The sequence below is a fragment of the Bubalus kerabau genome, chromosome 1, assembly GCF_029407905.1.
Source record: "Bubalus kerabau isolate K-KA32 ecotype Philippines breed swamp buffalo chromosome 1, PCC_UOA_SB_1v2, whole genome shotgun sequence".
NCBI classification, from domain to species: Eukaryota; Metazoa; Chordata; class Mammalia; order Artiodactyla; family Bovidae; genus Bubalus; species Bubalus kerabau.
In genome coordinates this window covers 16164737-16185560 of record NC_073624.1, presented here as the reverse complement: position 1 = coordinate 16185560, position 20824 = coordinate 16164737, and the positions used below count along the sequence as shown (strand labels likewise).

Below are 20824 nucleotides of genomic sequence, written 5' to 3'. Positions count from 1 at the left end.
CAGTTGGGATTTGTTTTATTCCCTGTGACAGGAAATTAGGAAATAGCACTGTGTTTCATTGACACCAGACATTCTATCTAGCCTCAGCATTTGATTGTTTAGGCTTCTTGAAGGGACGCATTATGGTGCCCAGCTCTGTGCCTTGCTAGGTACTCCCTCAACATCTGTTGCATAAACATGAGTATAAGGAGAGCAAATCTTGGGTCTTTGTGAGCAGATATCAAGATCTTCAGTTCACACCATGGTGGGATGTCCATTCATAGGAAGGAGAATGGACTGCTTGACTTGGGGAGGTGGTATGGGGTAAGGACTGCTGGAATGTTGAGAAATAGTCTTTAGGTGGGGGTTTGTAATTGTTATGGGATGCTTTGGGGTGAGCTAACTTTATGTGAATGGCTCATCTGGTCAGTATGGTATTTGGTTGGTCTTACTGAAAACTCACCTGAAGGTAAGTGTCTGGAGAACATCTGGGTTTTGGTGGGACTGGGTGGGGTCCTAGTTTGATTGTCAGTTCGTGGGTGTCTGGAAATGATGGATGAGGAAAGCGAGGGTCCGTCTTATACATCAAGAGGCTTTGTGCCAGGACACTGCTTTGGCTCATTAAGGGATGAAGGTGTGTACAAGTTGGGGCGGGGACAGGGCAATGTGGGTAGCCTGCTTCACCCTCTCTGGTGTGGGTGTTAGAATAGACTGACAGCCTTGGAGATGGGGGAGGTATGAGTATGAATATTATGGGATGTCTGACTGAAAAGGTATAGGGGTAGTGGAGTGGAGGTGAAGCATTATGGGATGTGACTCTGGGTTGTGCTGGGAGTATTATGGTATGTCTGGTTGACCACGAGTTCTTTGCAATTATTATGGGCTGTCAGTGTGTGGGTGGGGGAGTGAAATGATGGGATATCTTTCCAGTGTTAGAGGAAAGGAGATTAGTTGTCCATCTGTGGGGTGACGGTATGGCTGTTGATCATTATGGGATATCTCTCTGATGGGGAGGAGTGGTTATTAAGGGCTGTGGAACTAGAATGAATGTGTGAAGTCTGGGGGTCGTGTTGTGAGGATCTAGCCTGCAGGGGCTGAGGCCAGCGCCAGGGGGTGGGTTATTATGGGATGTCAGTACTGAAAGTGGGAGACTGATTATTACGGGATGTGTGTGGGAGGAGGCCGAAGTGTCCGTTGATGGGGGGGTGAGTTTCTGACTATTATGGGATATCAAACTGGGGGTGGATGAAGAGTGGTTATTATGGGATGTCTGTGGGGGATGGGGATGAGTATTATGGGATGTGAGGCTGAAGGGCTGGGACGGATGCTTATTATGGGATGGCCATGGGAAGGGAGAGGTGACGAATTATTATGGGATGTTAGCGTTAGGGCCAAGAGTGAAGAAGTTGGCAAAGGATAGCTATTATGGGATGTCGGGGGGGGGGTGGGGATAAAGGGTTAGTTGCAAAAGGTCTGCAATATCATGAGATGTCAACAACCCTGGCATGTATGTGTATGGTGTGTGTGTGCGTGGGGTGGTAGTGGTGGTGGGGGGGGTGGTGTCCGTGTGTATTATGGGATGGCCAGGAGGTGGGTGGTTGCCCGGGTGACACGCGCGCGCGCTCTCGAAGGGGGCGTGGCCAATGGTTGCCGGAGCGACGAGGGGGCGGGGGTTGCCCGGGAGACCTAGGGAGGAGGGTGGCGGTAGTGGAGGGGGGGTTGGAGTTGGTTGAGGTTATTATGGGCTGTCCGTGGGGGGGCGGGGCCTGTGCGGTGGGATTTCCCGGCCGGTGTTTCGGGCCCTTTAAGAGGCGACGCCGGAGCCGGAGCCATTTTCCCCCCTTCGGCCGCGGCGAGGAGGAGCCGGAGCGGGAGTGACACCGGGCCGGACCCAGCGCGACCTGCGGCGGCTCCGGGGTGAGGAGAGCTCAGGGTTCCTAGAGAGACGCCCCTCTCAGCCCGACCAGCCCCGAGGGTCTTTCCTTCACCCAGCTGCTCCTCGGGCGTCCCCGGACCCGCGGACCGCCCCCTGCCCCGGGAGCCGACCCTGCCTCTCCCAGCCCGGCAGTGCGCCCAGCCCCCGCCCTCGCCCGACCCGAGTCTCGCTCTTAGCGACTCCCACCTCGTACTCGGCCTCCCACAATGCTCGGCGCCCCCCTCGCCCTCAGCTCACTTGCCCCCCGGGACACGTGGCTCGGCCCCCTGCCCGGTGGGAGTGCCGGCCCCCCACGCCCCTGCCTCCAGCCCCCCGGAGCGTCGAGCCTCCACGCCCCCTCGTCCCCGCGGCTCCTCCGGAGAGCCCGAGTTGTCCCAGAGGACAGCCTTTGGAGAGCTGCCCTGTCTGGGGACTAGCCCCTCCCCAGGCGCAGGGAGGCGCCCCCCCCACCCCCAAGTGACCTTGTGTCCCCGAGCGCCTCGCCGCCGGCCGCCTCCCCCGGCCCCCACCCCGCACCCCGCACCGCGGCCACTCGGACCCCCTCCCCCGTCACGCCCGGCTCCGTCCAGCGGCCTCTCCCCTCCCCACGCCGACACCGGCCTGCCCTCGGGGGCACAGCTCTCCGGGGGGCTTCAGTCGGGGAACCGGCTTCCGGGCCGCCCCCGGGAGTGTGGAACTAAGTTCAGCCTGAGTGGTTCGGGTGCCCTGCTCGGGTGGCTGAGGGGGGGCTGGGGTGGGCGGAAAGCGCGGCGGGGTGGGGGAGGGGGCCGTGCGCGTCACTGACTGTTCTCTTTCTCTCCCCCCTCCCCCGCACAGTGACTCGGGCCAGTGTCGAGGGCCCCAGGCCGCAGGCAGGAGCAGCTGGGCCAATTCCCTGGCCGGGAGCGGAAGGGGATGGCTTCGGGCCTGGGCTCCCCGTCCCCCTGCTCCGCGGGCAGCGAGGAGGACGACATGGATGCACTTTTGAACAACAGTCTGCCCCCACCCCACCCAGGTAACACCTTCCCCCAGGGCCCCCGGGCAGGAAGGAGCCATCTGGGCCCTCCCTAGTGGCTGTAGAGAGGCAGGGTTGAGTTTCTGGGCTCCCACCATGCAGCCTGAGGTGGAGGGCATCCGCAGGGAGTGGTTCCCTTCTGCGGAGCTCTGGCGCGAGGGGGGTGGAAGCCATGTGCCTCCTGGGCTCCGCGGACCGCGGTGCAAGCTTGCTGCACTGTCTTCGGGAACGCTCTGCGGATCCCGGTCGAGGGAGCTCTCGGGGCTGGTAGGCTTTGCCTGGTGTGGGTCCCCGAAGGACTGCAGGTGCCTGGGACCCCTGGAGGCTGGGCGCGGCGGCAGCGGCGGTGAGGGGGTTGAGGATTGCTCTTGGAGGAGACCGTCAGAGCATCTCTGTTAGCAGGATCTTGTGGTTGCTGCTGTGGAAAAGAAAGAGGGAGTGCGGGTTACTCTCTGATTATTTTTAGCTTCTGATCAGTTACCGGCTTTCTGTGCAGTTTCAACTGTGTGAAGTTTGAATTGCGCTCCTCAACTGCTATCTAGAGCGCTTTTAGTCAGGCAGATTGCTGGAATGTTAAGAGTGGGGTTGGGGTAGGATGTCATAGCCTGCAGGATACATTAGGAGGGGCAGAAAGAAGGGAGGTGATACCCTCGGCACCCCTCTTTCTCTGGCAAGTCGGTTTAATCCTGGCTTTTTTCCCAGAAGGCTCTGCCCTGCTCAGGTAGCCTAGGGTTTGGGCTGGTGGTGTGAAGTGTTTGTGTAGGTGTGTTGGGGGTTGTGCTGTCTGTGATTTGGGGTGGCTCCTTGGACTGGCCAAACCCGAATTGTTTTAACCACCCTGCCTGATTGGAATGACTCTTGTCTATCCTCAAATGATGATTGTTGTTATGTTTGTAAAGTGGATCTCTGTCTCCTTTGTCCTTTCTTTAGAGCACCTAGCTAAGTCACCTACTTGGTTTCTTCATCTTTTTGTTTACCTGTCATTTCATTTTCTCTGTGTATATTAAGATGGGATCCTGCTGGCTCTGTTTTTGTTTCCCAGCAAACATCTTTCCCTTTTGCTTTCTCTCTCCTTAGCTCCAGCTGCAAGTTGAGGTGGTCTGGGAAAGATGGTTCCACGTTTGGCGCTTTCTTAGTTGGAAGTCTCCCCTTCCCCCCAGGGCCACTTAGGAGAGAGGGTCAGTGTTCTTGTTGAGTCTTCAGCTGCTGGGATCAGAAACTTGAATCAGAGGCTTGAATCCTGTCACCGTGGAGGGCACGGTGGCAGGTTTCTGTGCTGTGGCCCTGGATGCGGGGGAGAGTGATGGTGGCGAGAGGATTCTGTGCTGGCTCCACATCTGTGTTTCCCGTTGGCCCCTCGGGCTGGGGCTGCCCCTGTGTTGACTGGGAACTGTGCGGGCTCCCAGGGTGAACTCTGCCCCAAGCTGTAGTGTGACCCAGTTTTTCCACCTGCCACACCCCATTCCTGCCCCTATCCCAAATCTTCCTCTGTATCAGCCAGTTTGCCTTTTGCCAGGTCAGCACATCTGCCTGAGAAGTTGGAGGGTCTTCTGTGGATGGAAGGGAGTCCCCTTTGCCTATGTGAATTGTCCCGGTCTCCACTTCCAGCTTTGATGGTGACTCTTAGAGATGTAGCTGACTGGGGACAGGGACAGTACAGGGATGACTTGGGAGAAGGGCCTAAGAAAATGGTTCTTTCTGCTGAGATCCAAGCTGGTGTTCCATTCCCAGGGGAATGGGAGGGGCTGTCTTGTGCCTGGCCTGATCCCCGGCTGAGAGGGAAAGGGGGAGGCTGATGGCGCTTTGTCCAGTGTATCTTGCTCCCCAGTATCTGCCCCTCACGGAAGGGTGGAGCCAGAGGCATTTTCGGGCCAGTTCTAGGGGCCAGGAGCTAAGAACCTGTGTCGGAGACTGTTGTCCACTATTCTAGGTGCTGCTCCCTTTTTCTCAGCCGGTTGGATAGGTGGCAGCTTGTAACCTTGTTAGAGGTGCTTTAGGATCTGTGGCCTGCACTCTGGGTAGAGGTGATGAGGAAGCTGAGTTTCAGAGACTTCTTGTGGGCTTCCATCCTGCAAGGAAGGCCAACCTTTTGGGTGTCAGAAAGAAGGTTGTGTACTCTGACACAGTACCCCCAAACTTTTGTTAAACCTTAGCTCTGATAATCGAAATCCTAACGATTGAGGGAGTAACTCAGGCCCTCATGTGGGGTCCCTCTTCAAGGTGTCGTGGGTATCCTTGCCTAGGACATTAGAATGGTGTCTTGCGAACTGTGTCATCCCAGGGTAGTGTTAGGAGAAGTGGCGTTTGGACGTGGGGCCAGGTGATCATTTGGGAAATCTATGAGATGGTAGTCTTTTCCCCTCTGGCTACCTCTCTCCACCCCACCCCCCTCCCCTGCCACTTCCTGTCTGTCCTCTGTTGGCAGCTGGGTGCCCTGGGCTGGCTTCTGTGGTCAGGAGCCATTTTCCCTCTCTTCAGTGGGTGAGGCATTCCCTCCTCCTCCACTCCCTTCTCCACTCCCCTCTCCTTGGGCGGGGGTGGCTTGGGAAGGAGGGAGGAGGGAGCTGGTGCGCTGGTATGAATGTCTGTTACAAAGAAAGCTGCCTCCTGGCCTTCTCCCCCACCCTCGGTGCCCCTTCCCACCTATGCCTGCCCTGGAGCTCTCAGCATTACCCCAGGCTTTGTGTGTGCTCCCAGCCGGCAGGAGGCGGAGCCAGATGGGAGGAGGAAGGGGGGGAGATGGTGACAGCTGGGCTGATTTGGGCCCCTGGGGAGAAGAGGCTACTGACCCAGGAGAAGCTAGGAAGGAACAGTAGGGCTGGAGATGGGGAAGGGAAGTCCGGTTTGGGAGTGGGCATGATACTAGGCTGGCAAGCTGAATCTGGGGCTTAGAGGTTCTGGAGCAGTGATGAGCCAAAGGGGGTTAGTGAAGGATGTGGTTTCCGGGACCACTGAGCAGGTACTGTTCTGGGAATGTGCCAAGGGTGGTGTCTTTGGTTTTTGTTTTCTGGGTAGGATTTTTCATTCTCACTCCTGGTTTCTGGAATACAGGAGGGCTGGACCTATTTCTCTTCCTTGGTTAACTGTGTGCAGCTTGATTTGGCTGCCCTGGTGAGCGTATAGAGGACTTCTGCTCAGGATCTGGGCAGCTGCCTGAGGTGGGCCCAGTTTGGCCCTGTAGGCCTGTTTCAAAGATCTCCAGCTCTCTGTTTCTGTCTGGAGTATCAGCTTCCATTGGTGGCGTGTGTAGCAGCTCTCTTCAGTGGAATCTGGGACAAGAGGTGGGGGAATCAAGTCTAAAGCCTCTGGATTAGGTGCTAACCTTTTGCTATTGATCTCTTTTCTGCATACCATTCTTTGCTAAATAAATGTAGAAAACGAAGAAGACCCAGAAGAGGACTTGTCAGAAGCAGAGACTCCAAAGCTCAAGAAGAAGAAAAAGCCTAAGAAACCTCGGGACCCTAAAATCCCTAAGAGCAAGCGCCAAAAAAAGGAGGTGAGTGGGTGACTGATGTCATGGGGAGTAGGAGGAACACAGGAGGAGCCCTGAGAAGGGCTGGAGGGCTGGGGCCTTCGCTTGCTGGCCCTGGAGTGGGTTGCCAGGTCCCAGGCGTCGCCTCGGGGCTGTCCTGAGGTCAGCATGTGTGTAGCATGTGTGTGTCTGTCTCCCTCTCCCCTCCTTCCCTGCTCCAGCATTTGCTCTTATGCCGGCAGCTGGGGGACAGCTCTGGGGAGGGGCCGGAGTTTGTGGAGGAGGAAGAAGAGGTGGCCCTGCGCTCAGACAGCGAAGGCAGCGACTATACCCCTGGTAAGAAGAAGAAGAAGAAGCTGGGCCCTAAGAAGGAGAAGAAGAGTAAATCCAAGCGGAAAGAGGAGGAGGAGGAGGACGAGGATGACGACGACTCAAAGGTGCGTGCATTTCCACCTTCTTCTCTATCCTTTGCTTCCCAGACACTCTGCTGCCCCTGAGATTGAGTTCTCTCCTCCTGTTTCTAATGATTTGGTCTTACCCTGGACTTGCCAGCCTTAGTTGCAGCTCACATCCTCTGGTGAGTGTGGGCGCTCGGAATCAAGCCTTGACCCTGTTCTCTCTGCAGGAGCCTAAGTCATCAGCTCAGCTCTTGGAAGACTGGGGCATGGAAGACATCGACCATGTGTTCTCTGAGGAGGATTATCGCACCCTTACCAACTACAAGGCCTTCAGCCAGTTTGTTAGGTAAACAGGAGGGTCTTGGGGATGGGGTGGAGTGCACTTCCGTTATCTCTTCTTACCTCCATCCCCATCTTTTATCTTTTATTTTTAAACTTTTCCTCTTCTGTTCCTGCCTTTTTTCCTCCAGACCCCTCATTGCTGCCAAAAACCCCAAGATCGCCGTCTCCAAGATGATGATGGTTTTGGGTGCGAAGTGGCGGGAGTTCAGCACCAACAATCCCTTCAAAGGCAGTTCTGGGGCTTCTGTGGCAGCAGCTGCAGCGGCAGCGGTGGCCGTGGTTGAGAGCATGGTGACGGCCACTGAAGTGGCACCGCCTCCACCCCCTGTGGAGGTGCCTATCCGCAAGGCCAAGACCAAGGAGGGCAAAGGTGAAAATGGGACCCAGTGGAAATGGGGGCTAGTGTGGTTGGCAGACGTGTGGATGCGCTGTTCTGTCAGCCCAAAGATAGAAGCTAGGAGGGAAGGATGAATCTTGGATCAGGAGGGAAATTTGGGAAGGTCAGTGTAGAAATGTTTTAGGTGGGGCGTATTTTGTTGGGTTGGCCAAAAAGTTCCTTCGATTGTGTTCCATAAGATGGCTGTAGTCTCGCTTAGTTGTCCTTTTTTTTTTTTTATTTGAAACAGTTTTGTTAGATCGTATTGTGATTATTGTCCTATCAGTGTGCATTTTAAAAAAAACTACCAAAATTGAATTTTTGTGTAGTCATTTTTATATTGAAGACAAAAGAAGAAAGGCAACATTTTGGCATATTATGCTTTATTATTTCAAGAAAGGTGAAAAAGCAACTGAAATGCAAAAAAAGATTTGTGCAATATGTGGAGAAGGTGCTGTGACTGATCGAACGTGTCAAAAGTCATTTGCAAAGGTTTGGGCTGGAGGTTTCTCGCTGGACAATGCTCCATGGTTGGGTAGACCAACTGAAGTTGATAGCGATCAAATCAAGACATTAATTGAGAACAGTCAACATTGTATACCACATGGGAGATTGCTGACATACTCAAAAAATCCAAATCAAGTGTTGAAAATCATTTGCACTGGCCTGGTTATGTTCATCGCTTTCATGTTTGGGTTCCATGTAAGTTAAATGAAATCTTAACTGTATTTCCATATGGAATTCTCTACTTAAACGTAACAAAAACATTCCATTTTTAAAACAAATTGTGATGGGCAATGAAAAGTGGATGCTGTATAGTAACGTGGAACAGAAGAGATCCTGAGGCAAGTGAAATGAACCACCACCAACTACATCAAAGACTGGTCTCCATCCTAACAAAGGTGATGTTGTGTTTGTGGTAGGATTGGAAAGGAGTCCTTTATTATGAGCTCCATCAGGGTAAGGCAAGATTGCACATTTCTTTGATGACAAGGCAAAAACAGTTATAACCTGGCTGGGAAGTTCCGATTTATCCACCCTGTTCATCAGACATTGCACCTTCAGATTTCCATATATTTTTATCTTTATAAAATTCTCTTAATGGAAAAAAGTTCGGTTCCCTGCAAGACTGTAAAAGGCATCTGGGACAGTTCTTTGCTCAAAAAGATAATAAGTTTTGGGAAGATAGAATTATGAAGTTGCCAGAAAAGTGGCAGAAAGTAGTGGAACAAAATGATGGATACATTGTGCAATAAAGTTCCTCCAACGTGAAAAACGTGTCTTACTTTTACTTAAAAAGGCACTTTTTGGCCAACCCAGTGGAAAGACTGGGTGGTGAATATTTCCTTTTCCCCGTGTTCTGCTCTGTCATGGATGTTTGGACTGCATGATCTCACTTGCTTTCTCCTGATTTAGGTCCCAATGCTCGGAGGAAGCCCAAGGGCAGCCCTCGTGTCCCCGATGCCAAGAAGCCTAAACCCAAGAAAGTAGCTCCCTTGAAAATCAAGCTGGGAGGTTTCGGTTCTAAGCGGAAGAGATCCTCGGTGAGAGCCCAGCCTGTCCCTGTCCCCTGGTGATGGTGCCTTAGCCCGTGTAGAGGATGGTGGCTTAGTTCAGGATTCACCTTTCATGATGGTTGCTGAAGTATGTGGGGAGTTGATCATAGAACAGGGATCTAGGCTCACTGTGTAAGTCCTTGCCATGATTGCAGTGCCCCGAGTGAAGAGCGATTCCCTTGCCTCCCTTCTCCACCACTCTCTCCTTCCCCTTGGCCTGAACCTTGAGCCGTATTTCCTCTCACCCCATTAGAGTGAGGACGATGACTTAGATGTGGAGTCTGACTTCGACGACGCCAGTATCAATAGCTATTCTGTTTCTGATGGTTCTACCAGTCGCAGTAGCCGCAGTCGCAAGAAACTGCGGACCACAAAAAAGAAGAAGAAAGGTGTGCTGCTTTTCTGTATCAATATGTGATGGGCTGAGGGGAATGACTGGGAGGCATCTCCCTAAGGAGATGGGGCCTGGGCTTCAGGGGTGGGGGGAGGTGGTCGTTTTCTAATAACTGGGCTTTCCCTCTTCCTTGCCCAGGCGAGGAGGAGGTGACTGCTGTGGATGGTTATGAGACAGACCACCAGGACTATTGTGAGGTGTGCCAGCAAGGCGGAGAGATCATCCTGTGTGACACGTGTCCCCGCGCATACCACATGGTCTGCCTGGACCCGGACATGGAGAAGGCACCCGAGGGCAAGTGGAGCTGCCCACACTGCGTGAGTGCCTTGCCTTGAGGGCGCGGCCTTGGGCAGGGGGAGACATGCTGGTGCTGCTGGCTGTGGGCTTTGGGATGCTCTTGGAGGAATGCAGGGTGCGGTCCAACTGGGCGAGGGTGGGGGGTGGTTGTAACCTGACTCTGTGGTCTTCAACTTCAGGAGAAGGAAGGCATCCAGTGGGAGGCAAAGGAGGACAATTCGGAGGGCGAGGAGATCCTGGAGGAGGTTGGGGGAGACCCCGAGGAAGAGGATGATCACCACATGGAGTTCTGTCGGGTCTGCAAGGATGGCGGGGAGCTGCTCTGCTGTGACACCTGTCCCTCCTCCTACCACATCCACTGCCTGAACCCCCCCCTCCCAGAGATCCCCAACGGCGAATGGCTGTGTCCCCGCTGCACGGTGAGTGCCTGGCCCCAACTGGGCTCAGACGAGGGAGGCGTGGACCAGCCCAAGGGTTCACCCCTCTTCCATGTGGGCATCTCCAGGCTGAGGTGCAGGAGAGGCCACTGGAGGGCTGGAGGCCTTTGAGCCCCGAAACCGGGGTTTTCCTTACTTTGTGGTCCTGGGATGCCTTTCTCCTGGGAAGCTATAGGACTGACTTCCAACAGAGCTGATGCTTTGCTTGTTCTCCCAAGTGGGATGTAAATGAGGTTTAGCACTGTTGAACTTTGCTATTTGATAATTGGAATACATTCTTAAATGTGGTTGTGCTATATATCATTTTAATGGATATTTCTTGGTTTATGTCTTTTCTAACAGTTATTTTATGTGTATTTTAAGCTGTGGAAATGATGCTAGACAAAAAGCAAATTCAATCAGTTTTCTTATTTGAGTTCAAAATGAGTCATAAAGCAGTGGAGAAAACTCACAACATCAACAGCACATTTGGCCCAGGAACTGCTAACGAATGTACAGTTCAGTGGTGGTTTAAGAAGTCTTGCAAAGGAGATGAGAACTTTGAAGATGAGTGTAGTGGCCGGTCATAGGACGTTGACAGTGACCGACTGAGAGTAATCACTGAAGCTCATCCTCTTAAAACCACATAAGAAGTTGCTGAAGAACTCAACATCAACCATTCTACGGTGGTTCAGCATTTGAAGTAAATTGGAAAGGTTTTGAAGTGTCATCTTCTCTTATTCTATGCAACAATGAAGAACCATTTCTCAATCAGACTGATATGCAACGAAAAGTGTATTTTATACAATAACTGGTAACAACCAGCTCAGTGGTTGGACTGAGAAAATGCTCCAAAGCATCTCCTAAGCCAAATTTGCACCAAAAAAAGGTCATGGTCACTGTTTGGTGGTCTGCTGCCGGTCTGATCCACTACAGCTTTCTGTATCCCAGTGAAACCATTACATTTTGGAAGTATGCTCTGCAAAGCAATGAGATGCACTGAAAGCCACAGCGCCTGCAGCCAGCATTGGTCAGTGAAAGTGTGTTAGCTGCTCAGTAGTGTCCGACTCTGCAACCCCATGAACTATAGCCCACCAGGCTCATCTGTCTGTGGGATTTCCCAGGCAAGAATACTGGAGTGGGTAGCCATTTCCTTCTGGGGATGTTCCCGACGCAGAGATCGAAACCCAGTCTCCTGCATTGCAGGCAGATTCTTTATTGTGTGAGCTACCAGACCTACAGCAATGAAAGGGTTTGATTCTTCTCCATGACAGCACCCAACCATACATGACACAATCAACGCTTCAGTCAAAAAGTTGATGTTCAATCAATGTTGAACATCATGCAGTGTTCACACAATGTTCAATCAAAAAGTTGAACAAATTGGGCTACAAAATTTTGCCTCATCTGCCGTATTCACCTGACCTCTACCTCTATGTCTCCCAACTACTGCTACTTCAATCAGCTTAAAAACTTTTTGCAGGGAAAACACTTCCACAACCAGCATAATGTGGAAAATCCTTTCCAAGAATTCATTGAATCCCGAAGCCTGGATTTTTACACCACAGGAATAAACATATTTCTCATTGGCAAAAATGTGTTTATTGTATTAGTCCCTATTTTGATTGATAAAACTGTGTTTGAGCCTAGTTATAATGATTAAATGTTAAATTTCACAGTCCAAAACTGCAATTATGTTTGCACCGATCTAATAGATTAAGCAAGGAAACCTGGGCTCCAGGCCTGTGACTTCTCTGTGCCTACTTGCTCTAGCTGCTAGCTCTGTTAGGCAGATAGGAGTGATGTCACACCAGTCCTGGACTAAGTCCAAAAACAGGAGATTCTCTTCTCTCTCTCATAGGGTTTTGGGATAAGACTGTAATTGAAATGAGATTTTACTAACTATGAGGTTGAAGCTGCTCTCAGGTATACATCTCCTCCCTATGGTAGTGCTTTGGTATTGACTCATCTCTTTTTCTCTCTTAGTGTCCAGCTCTCAAGGGCAAAGTTCAGAAGATCCTAATCTGGAAGTGGGGTCAGCCACCATCTCCCACGCCAGTGCCTCGGCCCCCAGATGCTGATCCCAACACTCCGTCCCCCAAGCCCTTGGAGGGGCGGCCAGAGCGGCAGTTCTTCGTCAAGTGGCAAGGGATGTCGTACTGGCACTGCTCCTGGGTGTCTGAGCTGCAGGTGAGCCTGGGAGAGACTGGATGGGGGCGGCAGTGATAGTACAGCCTGTGGAGAGAAGGGTGGCTGTCACTTTTGCTGATGTCTTTCTCGTCCTGCTTGCAGTTGGAGCTACACTGTCAAGTGATGTTCCGAAACTATCAGCGCAAGAATGACATGGATGAACCACCCTCTGGGGACTTCGGTGGTGACGAGGAGAAGAGTCGGAAGCGGAAGAACAAGGACCCTAAATTCGCTGAGATGGAGGAGCGCTTCTATCGCTATGGGATAAAGCCCGAGTGGATGATGATCCACCGAATTCTCAACCACAGGTACCGGTGGAGCCGGCCGGGCATCCTGGAGGTGGGCTGCGTATCCTCAGGGGATTCAGAAAATGGACCTCACCAGTAACTTACAGTTGGACAAGACACTCAGTGTGTTATTTATTAACTGACTGAATCCTGGCCTTTGAGCCATAGACTGTAGATTAGAGATCATTTTTGGTGCAAAGACTGGTAGACCAGATGTATTGGTTCTGAATCCATGTGGCATCTGGCCTCCTCAGAGGCCTGGTTTGGAACATCTATTGTTGGCGGTTTCTGAGAGCAAGACTGACTGGGGAGCTGAGCAGGGGGGCCTTCTGGCTCAGAGCTTTCTCCTCTTGACCTTGCAGCGTGGACAAGAAGGGCCACGTCCACTACTTGATCAAGTGGCGGGACCTACCCTATGACCAGGCATCCTGGGAGAGCGAGGATGTGGAGATTCAGGACTATGACCTGTTCAAGCAGAGCTACTGGAATCACAGGTGAGCGACCTCAGTGATCAGAGCTGCTGCTTGTTGAGAAGGACCCCTGGCAGCGCTGTGACATCTCTGTCCTCTTCAGGGAGTTGATGAGGGGTGAGGAGGGACGACCAGGCAAGAAGCTGAAGAAGGTGAAGCTGAGGAAGTTGGAGAGGCCCCCTGAAACCCCAACGGTTGATGTGAGTTGGCAGAAAAGGGCGGGCAGGACGACGTGTCTTCTGTGCTCCTCTGACAGTGGTGGTCTAAGACATTCAAGTCGGTGTGGCTAAAATGCTTCACACAGATGGCTTCCTGGTGTCTCCACGTCTCTGGAAACCAGGAAAAGTACTGGGAATACTTTTATTTTCTTTTCCCTCGTCAGAAAAGCAAAAACATAGGCATTAACGTATGACTGAGGAAGTGTTAAGTATGGAGGAGTCCACCAAGCTTTTATGAAACTTTTTTTGGAACCTGCATCTTTTGAGCCTTAATTCATGGCTCAGTTCCTTGGGGTTTTGTGTAACATATGAGTAAGGTTAAGGTTAAAAGTAAATTTGTGGAGAACGTAGAACTTTTCACCTGGTAGACCCTGACTGGTAGAATTATTGTGCTGCCAGGGAGACTGTGACGTGTCTGTCTTCTAATGTCTGTGGGACCAAGACCTCCATCTTGCCTTGCTTCTTGCAGGACCCTAAGTAAAACACAAACTTAAAATAACCATTAAGCACCTTTTCCCCTGCCAGTCTTTTGTGGCTTCCTTGAGTAGGCTCTAGTGAGCATGTGTGAGGAGGAGCAGCTACTGTCTTAGGGAAGGAAGGGAATTCCTCACCAGCTCATGACTTCCTCTTTTCCTCCTTCAGCCAACAGTGAAGTATGAGCGCCAGCCAGAGTACCTGGATGCTACGGGTGGGACCCTGCACCCCTATCAGATGGAAGGCCTGAACTGGCTACGCTTCTCCTGGGCTCAGGGCACCGACACCATCTTGGCCGACGAGATGGGCCTTGGGAAGACAGTGCAGACTGCAGTCTTCCTGTACTCCCTTTACAAGGAGGTACGAGAGCTGGGGCTACTGGCTTTGTGTCTGGGGGAATGTTCTGTGTTCAGGGTCTTCTCTTGCACTCCCAAGAGACAGAGAAAGGAAAAAAAAACTAGTCTCTGACCTGGAGAACAGTGTTGAGTGACAGTAAGAGAGACCTAAGTACCCAGAGACAGATGGGAGGGAGTGGAGCCTTGGGGAGGTTAGTGGTGGGTGCCCGGAGCCTCAGTCCTGGGGGTCGGCTGGGCGCTGAGATGAGCAGAACTGTGGGTGGAGCCAGTGTGGAGAGACCAGTGTGTGAGCTCCCTGGAGGCGGGCCTGGACCTGTGGGAGGGAGGCGGCTGGGTGTGTTTGTATCCTGGGGAAGGAGGAGGGGCAGCAGCAGTGCACAGGCCAGTCCTCTACCTGCTGGAGGGGCCGGGTGCCGGACCGTGGACCCTGGGGTTTTGTGTGGGATCCTGAGTCCTCATTCTCCCTCTGCTCTTTTTCCTCACAGGGTCATTCCAAGGGCCCCTTCCTAGTGAGCGCCCCTCTTTCTACCATCATCAACTGGGAGCGGGAGTTTGAAATGTGGGCTCCAGATATGTACGTGGTGACCTACGTGGGTGACAAAGACAGCCGTGCTATCATCCGAGAGAATGAGTTCTCCTTTGAGGACAATGCCATTCGTGGCGGCAAGAAGGCTTCCCGCATGAAGGTACCTGAGAGAGGCAGGGGTAGGGTAGAGTTGTTGCTATGGTGTCCTTGAGTCTGGTCCCTGGGGTGAGGTGAGAGGAGGGAATTCCCCCACTCCCACCCTCCCCGGCCAGTCCCTTGACTTGGCCTGGACACGAGTGACCAAGTCACCTTCTTGTGCAGAAAGAGGCATCTGTGAAGTTTCACGTGCTGCTGACATCCTATGAGTTGATCACCATTGACATGGCCATCTTGGGCTCTATTGACTGGGCCTGCCTCATCGTGGATGAAGCCCATCGGCTCAAGAACAATCAGTCTAAGGTGAGGGGCCGGGGAGCTGTGGTCTCCAGTTTTAGGGTTTTGGTACCACCAACTCAGGAAGAGGAGACCTGGGAGTACGGGAGATGGAAAAAGGATCTCTGCCTTCCTTACTCACTCATGATAGATAAGCCTTGGAGGCCAGGCCTTAGAAGAGAGATGGAGGACATTGCTGGTGGTCCAGTGGTTAGGACTCTGCACTTCTACTCTGGGGTGGGGGTGTGGGGCACGGGTTCATTAGCTGGTTGGGGAGCTAAGATTGCAAAGTGTGGCTGAAAGAAAAAGTCACTGCGGAAAGAAGATAAAGAATAATAAAAAAAAATTTTTTTAAGAGAGAGAGAGGTAGGGGCAGGGGCTTAACTGCTGGGCGGTAAAACGGGACTTTACAAAGAAGTACTGGAGTCCTGTTTTCATTGTACTCCACTTCTCTCCATCTGCTTCACCAGTTTTTCCGAGTTCTAAATGGCTACTCACTCCAGCACAAGCTGTTGCTGACAGGGACTCCACTGCAGAACAATCTAGAAGAGTTGTTCCACCTGCTCAACTTCCTCACCCCTGAGAGGTTCCAGTAAGTGTGTGCTTGTCCACAGTTGGCTCCTCATCCTTCCTGCTCCTTCTGCCTCCTGCGTCATGTCCCTTCTCTTCCCCTCTCTAACAGCTTCTTTCCTTTTCCTTCTGAAGCAATTTGGAAGGCTTCCTGGAGGAGTTTGCGGACATTGCCAAGGAGGACCAGATTAAAAAGCTGCACGACATGCTGGGCCCTCACATGTTGCGGCGGCTCAAGGCTGACGTGTTCAAGAACATGCCGTCCAAGACAGAGCTGATCGTGCGTGTGGAGCTGAGCCCCATGCAGAAGTGAGTGTGGAGAAACGGGGTGCTGGCTCAGTTTGACAGACACAGCTAGACACGCCGGCCCGTCTGTGTGGTGTTTGCCAGTCCTCCCCATACTCTGATATGAGATGGGTAGTGACCAAGCCAGTGAGGCTCAAAGGAACCTGTGGCCGGGGTGCTGGGTCCAGAGTGCTCAGCGCTTCCTTCCCTTGTTTAAAAGGATGGCAATGGCGCTTCTTGGGTTTCCTTAGTCCCAAAGTGAGAGGTGTTGGAAGGAAGGCCCCAGACCCTGGGCCCACATGGTGAGCCAGGTGACGACTCTCGAGGGTGATATCCCTTACCCTGTCGTCTACACAGGAAATACTACAAGTACATCCTCACTCGGAATTTTGAAGCCCTCAATGCCCGAGGGGGTGGCAACCAGGTCTCTCTGCTAAACGTGGTGATGGATCTTAAGAAGTGCTGCAACCACCCATATCTCTTCCCGGTGGCCGCCATGGTAACTCTGCCACCTCTTGTCCATCCCTGGGTGGGGACCACTCCGTGTGGGGTTTCTTTCCTTATTTTTTCTTTTTTGCTCCTCTTTAGGAAGCCCCTAAGATGCCTAACGGCATGTATGACGGCAGTGCCCTCATCAGAGCATCCGGGAAATTATTGCTGCTTCAGAAGATGCTCAAGAACCTCAAGGAGGGTGGGCACCGTGTCCTCATCTTCTCCCAGGTAACTTCCAGGTAGCAGTGGACAGCTCAGAGACATACGGGAGGACTGTCATCTAATTAATCCCGTAATTCAACTCTGCTCCTCTTCAGATGACCAAGATGCTGGACCTGCTAGAGGACTTCCTGGAACATGAAGGTTATAAATATGAACGTATTGATGGGGGAATCACTGGGAACATGCGTCAGGAGGCCATTGACCGCTTCAATGGTAAGAGGGGAGGAATGGCTTTGATCCTGGCATCTTCATTCACTCAGAGCTCTCGACCTATCACTTGTTCTCTCACATCTCTTTTTCTGGGTAGTGGTTCAGGGTCTTTTATAGACATGGAAGAGTACTTTAGAATTTCTTGATTGGAAGAATGTATCAGATTATTCCTGGGAGATTGTTTATTCCCTATGGAGTCTTTGTTCTCTCTGCTGAAAAGAAGGGCACTTCATTTAATCATCTTCATTGCATGCTGAGGCCTGGGAGGGACCCGGATTTATCCAGATTTACCAAGCCCAGATAGCAAGCTAGTGGCAGGCTTGTCTCAGTAGCCATTACCACCTCCTCTTTTTTTTTTTAACTTTATAACTTGAGATAGTTTTGAACACAAAAGTTCAAAAAAATAACATAGCGAGTCCATGTATACCTTTCACCTGGCTTTTCTTGATAACTTACATGACCACAGTACAATGTTCAAATCCAGGAAATTAACATTGGTGTCTAGTATACTACTAACCAGGTCATAGACTTGAATGTCACCACTGACCATGTGTCAGGATCCACTCATGGATCCCACATCACTCATAGTTGTTGTCTCTTCCACTTCTTCATTCTTTTTTACTCATGATATTGATATCTTTGATGGTGACTAGTCAGCTTCTTTATAGAATGTTTAGCTTTTCTAATACCAGTCTAGTTGATGTTTTCTCATGATTTGATCAACGTTAGACATTTCGGGCAGGAGTCTGCAAGAGCGATGCTGTGTCCTTTTCAGTGCATCATTCCCAGGGATGATGTGACAGTGATAATGTTCCACTGCTGGTGTTGGCCTTGATTACTTGGTTCAGGTGGTGTCTGCTTAATTTCTCCCCTGTAAGGTTTTCTTCATTGTGATTGATAAATTCCTTTAGGGGACACTTGAGACCATGGTGACATCCTATTTCTTAAACTTTCACACACATCTCAGTATCTGTTGTTGCTCTTTGCTTACGATACCATTATTGATACTTTGGTGTTTGCTTAAAGAGGTGTGTTTTTGTTTTAAATTTTTTTAATTCAAGTATAGTTGGCTTACAGTGTTGGGTTAATTTCTGCTGTACAGCAGAGTGATTGAGTCATACATATATACAAGTCTTTTTTAAAAATATATCTTCTTTTTCATATTCTTTTCCACTGTGGTGTATCACAAGATACTGAACACAGTTCTTTGTGCTATACACAGTAGGACCTGTTGTATATCCATCCTATATGTAGCATTTTGCATCTGCTAATGAGGTTTTGTATTTCTGATGCTCCTTATACATTTGTTCATTGGAATTGTGGTTCCTGTCTTAGCACCAGGTGCTCAGCAGTTTTGCTTCCTGCTTTCCACTCGAGCTGGGGGCCTTGGAATCAATCTGGCTACTGCTGACACAGTTATTATCTACGACTCTGATTGGAACCCCCATAATGACATCCAGGTGAGCAGAGGCAGCAGCCTTGGCATACAGTAACTTACTGGAAATGCACAGTGTTCTCTGTAAGGGCTCCATCATCTGGAATTAGTTGTTTCAGGGGAAAACAATAGATTCTTTTTAAATGCCTTTTACCTTATTGTAAGCTGGAGAGTTTGGGTTAGCTCTGGTCCTATTTTGGGTAACACAGTTAGAGGATGGTGTCTGGGAGCAGGGGTGCAAAAGGAAGTTGCATGAGGCAAGCTGCAGCTCGAGCCTCATGCTGGGTTTGGCTTACTATGTGAAAGTCAGGGCAAAAAAACACGGTTACTTCAGTTTTTGTCTTCGTTTTGTATCCCACTCCAGGCCTTTAGCAGAGCTCACCGTATTGGGCAAAATAAGAAGGTGATGATTTATCGGTTTGTGACCCGTGCGTCTGTGGAAGAGCGCATCACGCAGGTGGCCAAGAAAAAGATGATGCTGACGCATCTCGTTGTTCGGCCTGGGCTGGGCTCCAAGACTGGATCCATGTCCAAACAGGAGCTTGATGATATCCTCAAGTTTGGCACCGAGGAGCTGTTCAAAGATGAGGCCACAGATGGAGGTGAGCTGGTCAGGAACTTGTGTTGGTGTGGGGTGTGGCTGCTCTAAAGGGCATCTTTGATCCCGAGGGTCTTGGGACTCAGACCTTGGGTCTGTGGGGCTAGCTTTCTCCACTGCAGCTGCTGATGCTAACTGGGGGTGTGGACCCCTGATTCTTTATAGGAGGAGACAACAAAGAGGGAGAAGACAGCAGTGTCATCCACTATGATGATAAAGCCATTGAACGACTGCTGGACCGGAACCAGGATGAGACTGAAGACACGGAGCTACAGGGCATGAATGAATATTTGAGCTCCTTCAAAGTGGCCCAGTATGTGGTGCGAGAAGAAGAAATGGGGGTGAGTATGAGTCCAACGCGGTGCTTGGTGATTCGTCCAAAAGTTGGAGTTGAGACCACGATGGTATTTGAGACGAGGAAAACATCTGTAGGCAAATTAGTACAGTGATTATTATTTCACCTCTTTGAAAAGAAATTCTGTAAGTATGAGCAAATCACATGCACTTCTTGGACGTAACTGGCCACATTTCACACTCAAAGCATTTATATTAACTGCTTTATCAGACTCTCACTTTATTTTCTCTTATGCATTTTATTAGCTCTATAAATAGACTTTGGATTGCTAACCCAACTCTCTCCAGAGAAAAGGTAGGAGGTGTGATATGTACTTAGCCTGTCTTCCTGTACTTTTGGAAACAATTGTTTTTCCTTTTTCCCTTCTGTTTCCTGGGTCTTTTAAAACAGAAAACAAAGAATACTCAGTTACGAATGTGTGGACTCTAATATTTTTCCCCCCAATGTAATAATAGGGTATGGAATTAAAGAAAAAAAATTCTTTCCCTTCTGGTCCCCTTTGAGCCACCCAGGTCAAGGTTCTTTGAATTGACATCAGTCTCTGATGATCTTTGACATCTATCCTCATCCTTCCAACTCTGAATCATTCCTCTTGCTGTTTTTCTGATATGTATCTTAACCTCAGTGTTGTGTGCTTATGGCTAAAAAGTCTGACTGGTCTGCAGCCTAGTAGTCTTCAGTCAAAACTGCCCTCCTGTCAGGGTGGCCCACATTTGGGAGGGACCCAGGGCAGAAGGTGCTGAGTGGCTGCAAGGGAGGGCTGGTACTCTCCCTCCCACTGTTAACCTTTCCTGATGATGGCCCTCTAGGTGGCTGCATAAAGTTTTATTTTTTGAATATTACAGCCCTCCATATGTGTAGCTCCTACATCTACAGATTCAGTTGTGCCCTGTGTGGTACTGTAGTATTTACTGTTGAGAAATATCTGTGTGTAAGTGGACTCGTGTAGTTCAAACCTGTGTTGTTCAGGGGTCAGCTGTAAGTCTCCTGATTCAAAATTCAGAAGCTATAGAAGTATCTCTTCCCCACCCCAGTCCTTTGGCTACCTAGCACCCTCGCTGGGGATAAGTGATATTTATTTTACAAACTATTTTATATACATATAAATCACATGTGTGTATGCATATATATAGACGTGTATATACACAGAAACACCTTTTTCCCTTTTTCTTTTAAGGAAAGTAGTTTTTTCTAAAGTTGAAGTATTGTTCCACAGGGAAGTCCCCAGGTCCTCTTCTAAGTGAGGTATAGCAGTAGACAAGGAGACATGGCGCTTGGATCCTAGTGAACAGTAAGAAGGGAATTTCCTGGTGATCCAGTGGTTAGGACTCCACGCTTTCACTACTGAGGGCCCAGGTTCAGCCTTTGATCAGGGAACTGGGATCCTGTAAGCCACATGGCACAGCCAAAAAAAGAAGGGAGTGGTTATTCTTTTCTGCTCCTTGTGGTTAGACAGGGTCCTGAGACAGTTTTGAGCAGTGGGTTGTTGCAGAATCCTCATTTCGTGGCTGAAGCATTTATTTGTTGGTGTAGGACTCTCTAGT

At 50.6% G+C, this 20824-nt stretch overlaps 1 protein-coding gene across 7 annotated transcripts in view; it reads left to right on the top strand.

The window, feature by feature from the left end:
• Positions 1-1737: 1737 nt before the first annotated feature.
• The window catches only part of CHD4 (chromodomain helicase DNA binding protein 4), a 29325-nt gene continuing 10238 nt past the window's right edge, over positions 1738-20824 (top strand). For 4 of the 7 annotated variants that reach the window (XM_055569086.1, XM_055569078.1, XM_055569070.1 and 1 more), the window contains exons 1-25: positions 1738-1896; positions 2732-2909; positions 6284-6405; positions 6603-6818; positions 7007-7125; positions 7250-7491; positions 8914-9041; positions 9307-9442; positions 9586-9764; positions 9924-10163; positions 12147-12350; positions 12453-12658; positions 13000-13131; positions 13211-13307; positions 13968-14159; positions 14641-14841; positions 15003-15140; positions 15584-15705; positions 15819-15992; positions 16326-16467; positions 16557-16688; positions 16778-16895; positions 18228-18352; positions 18692-18929; positions 19091-19266. In XM_055569086.1, coding sequence (XP_055425061.1) covers positions 2810-2909; positions 6284-6405; positions 6603-6818; positions 7007-7125; positions 7250-7491; positions 8914-9041; positions 9307-9442; positions 9586-9764; positions 9924-10163; positions 12147-12350; positions 12453-12658; positions 13000-13131; positions 13211-13307; positions 13968-14159; positions 14641-14841; positions 15003-15140; positions 15584-15705; positions 15819-15992; positions 16326-16467; positions 16557-16688; positions 16778-16895; positions 18228-18352; positions 18692-18929; positions 19091-19266 — 3879 coding nt within the window. In that variant the 5' untranslated portion in view covers positions 1738-1896; positions 2732-2809. The remainder of the gene's footprint in view (positions 1897-2731; positions 2910-6283; positions 6406-6602; positions 6819-7006; positions 7126-7249; positions 7492-8913; positions 9042-9306; positions 9443-9585; positions 9765-9923; positions 10164-12146; positions 12351-12452; positions 12659-12999; positions 13132-13210; positions 13308-13967; positions 14160-14640; positions 14842-15002; positions 15141-15583; positions 15706-15818; positions 15993-16325; positions 16468-16556; positions 16689-16777; positions 16896-18227; positions 18353-18691; positions 18930-19090; positions 19267-20824) is intronic. The other 3 variants (XM_055569103.1, XM_055569093.1, XM_055569113.1) reach the window with 2 other exon arrangements.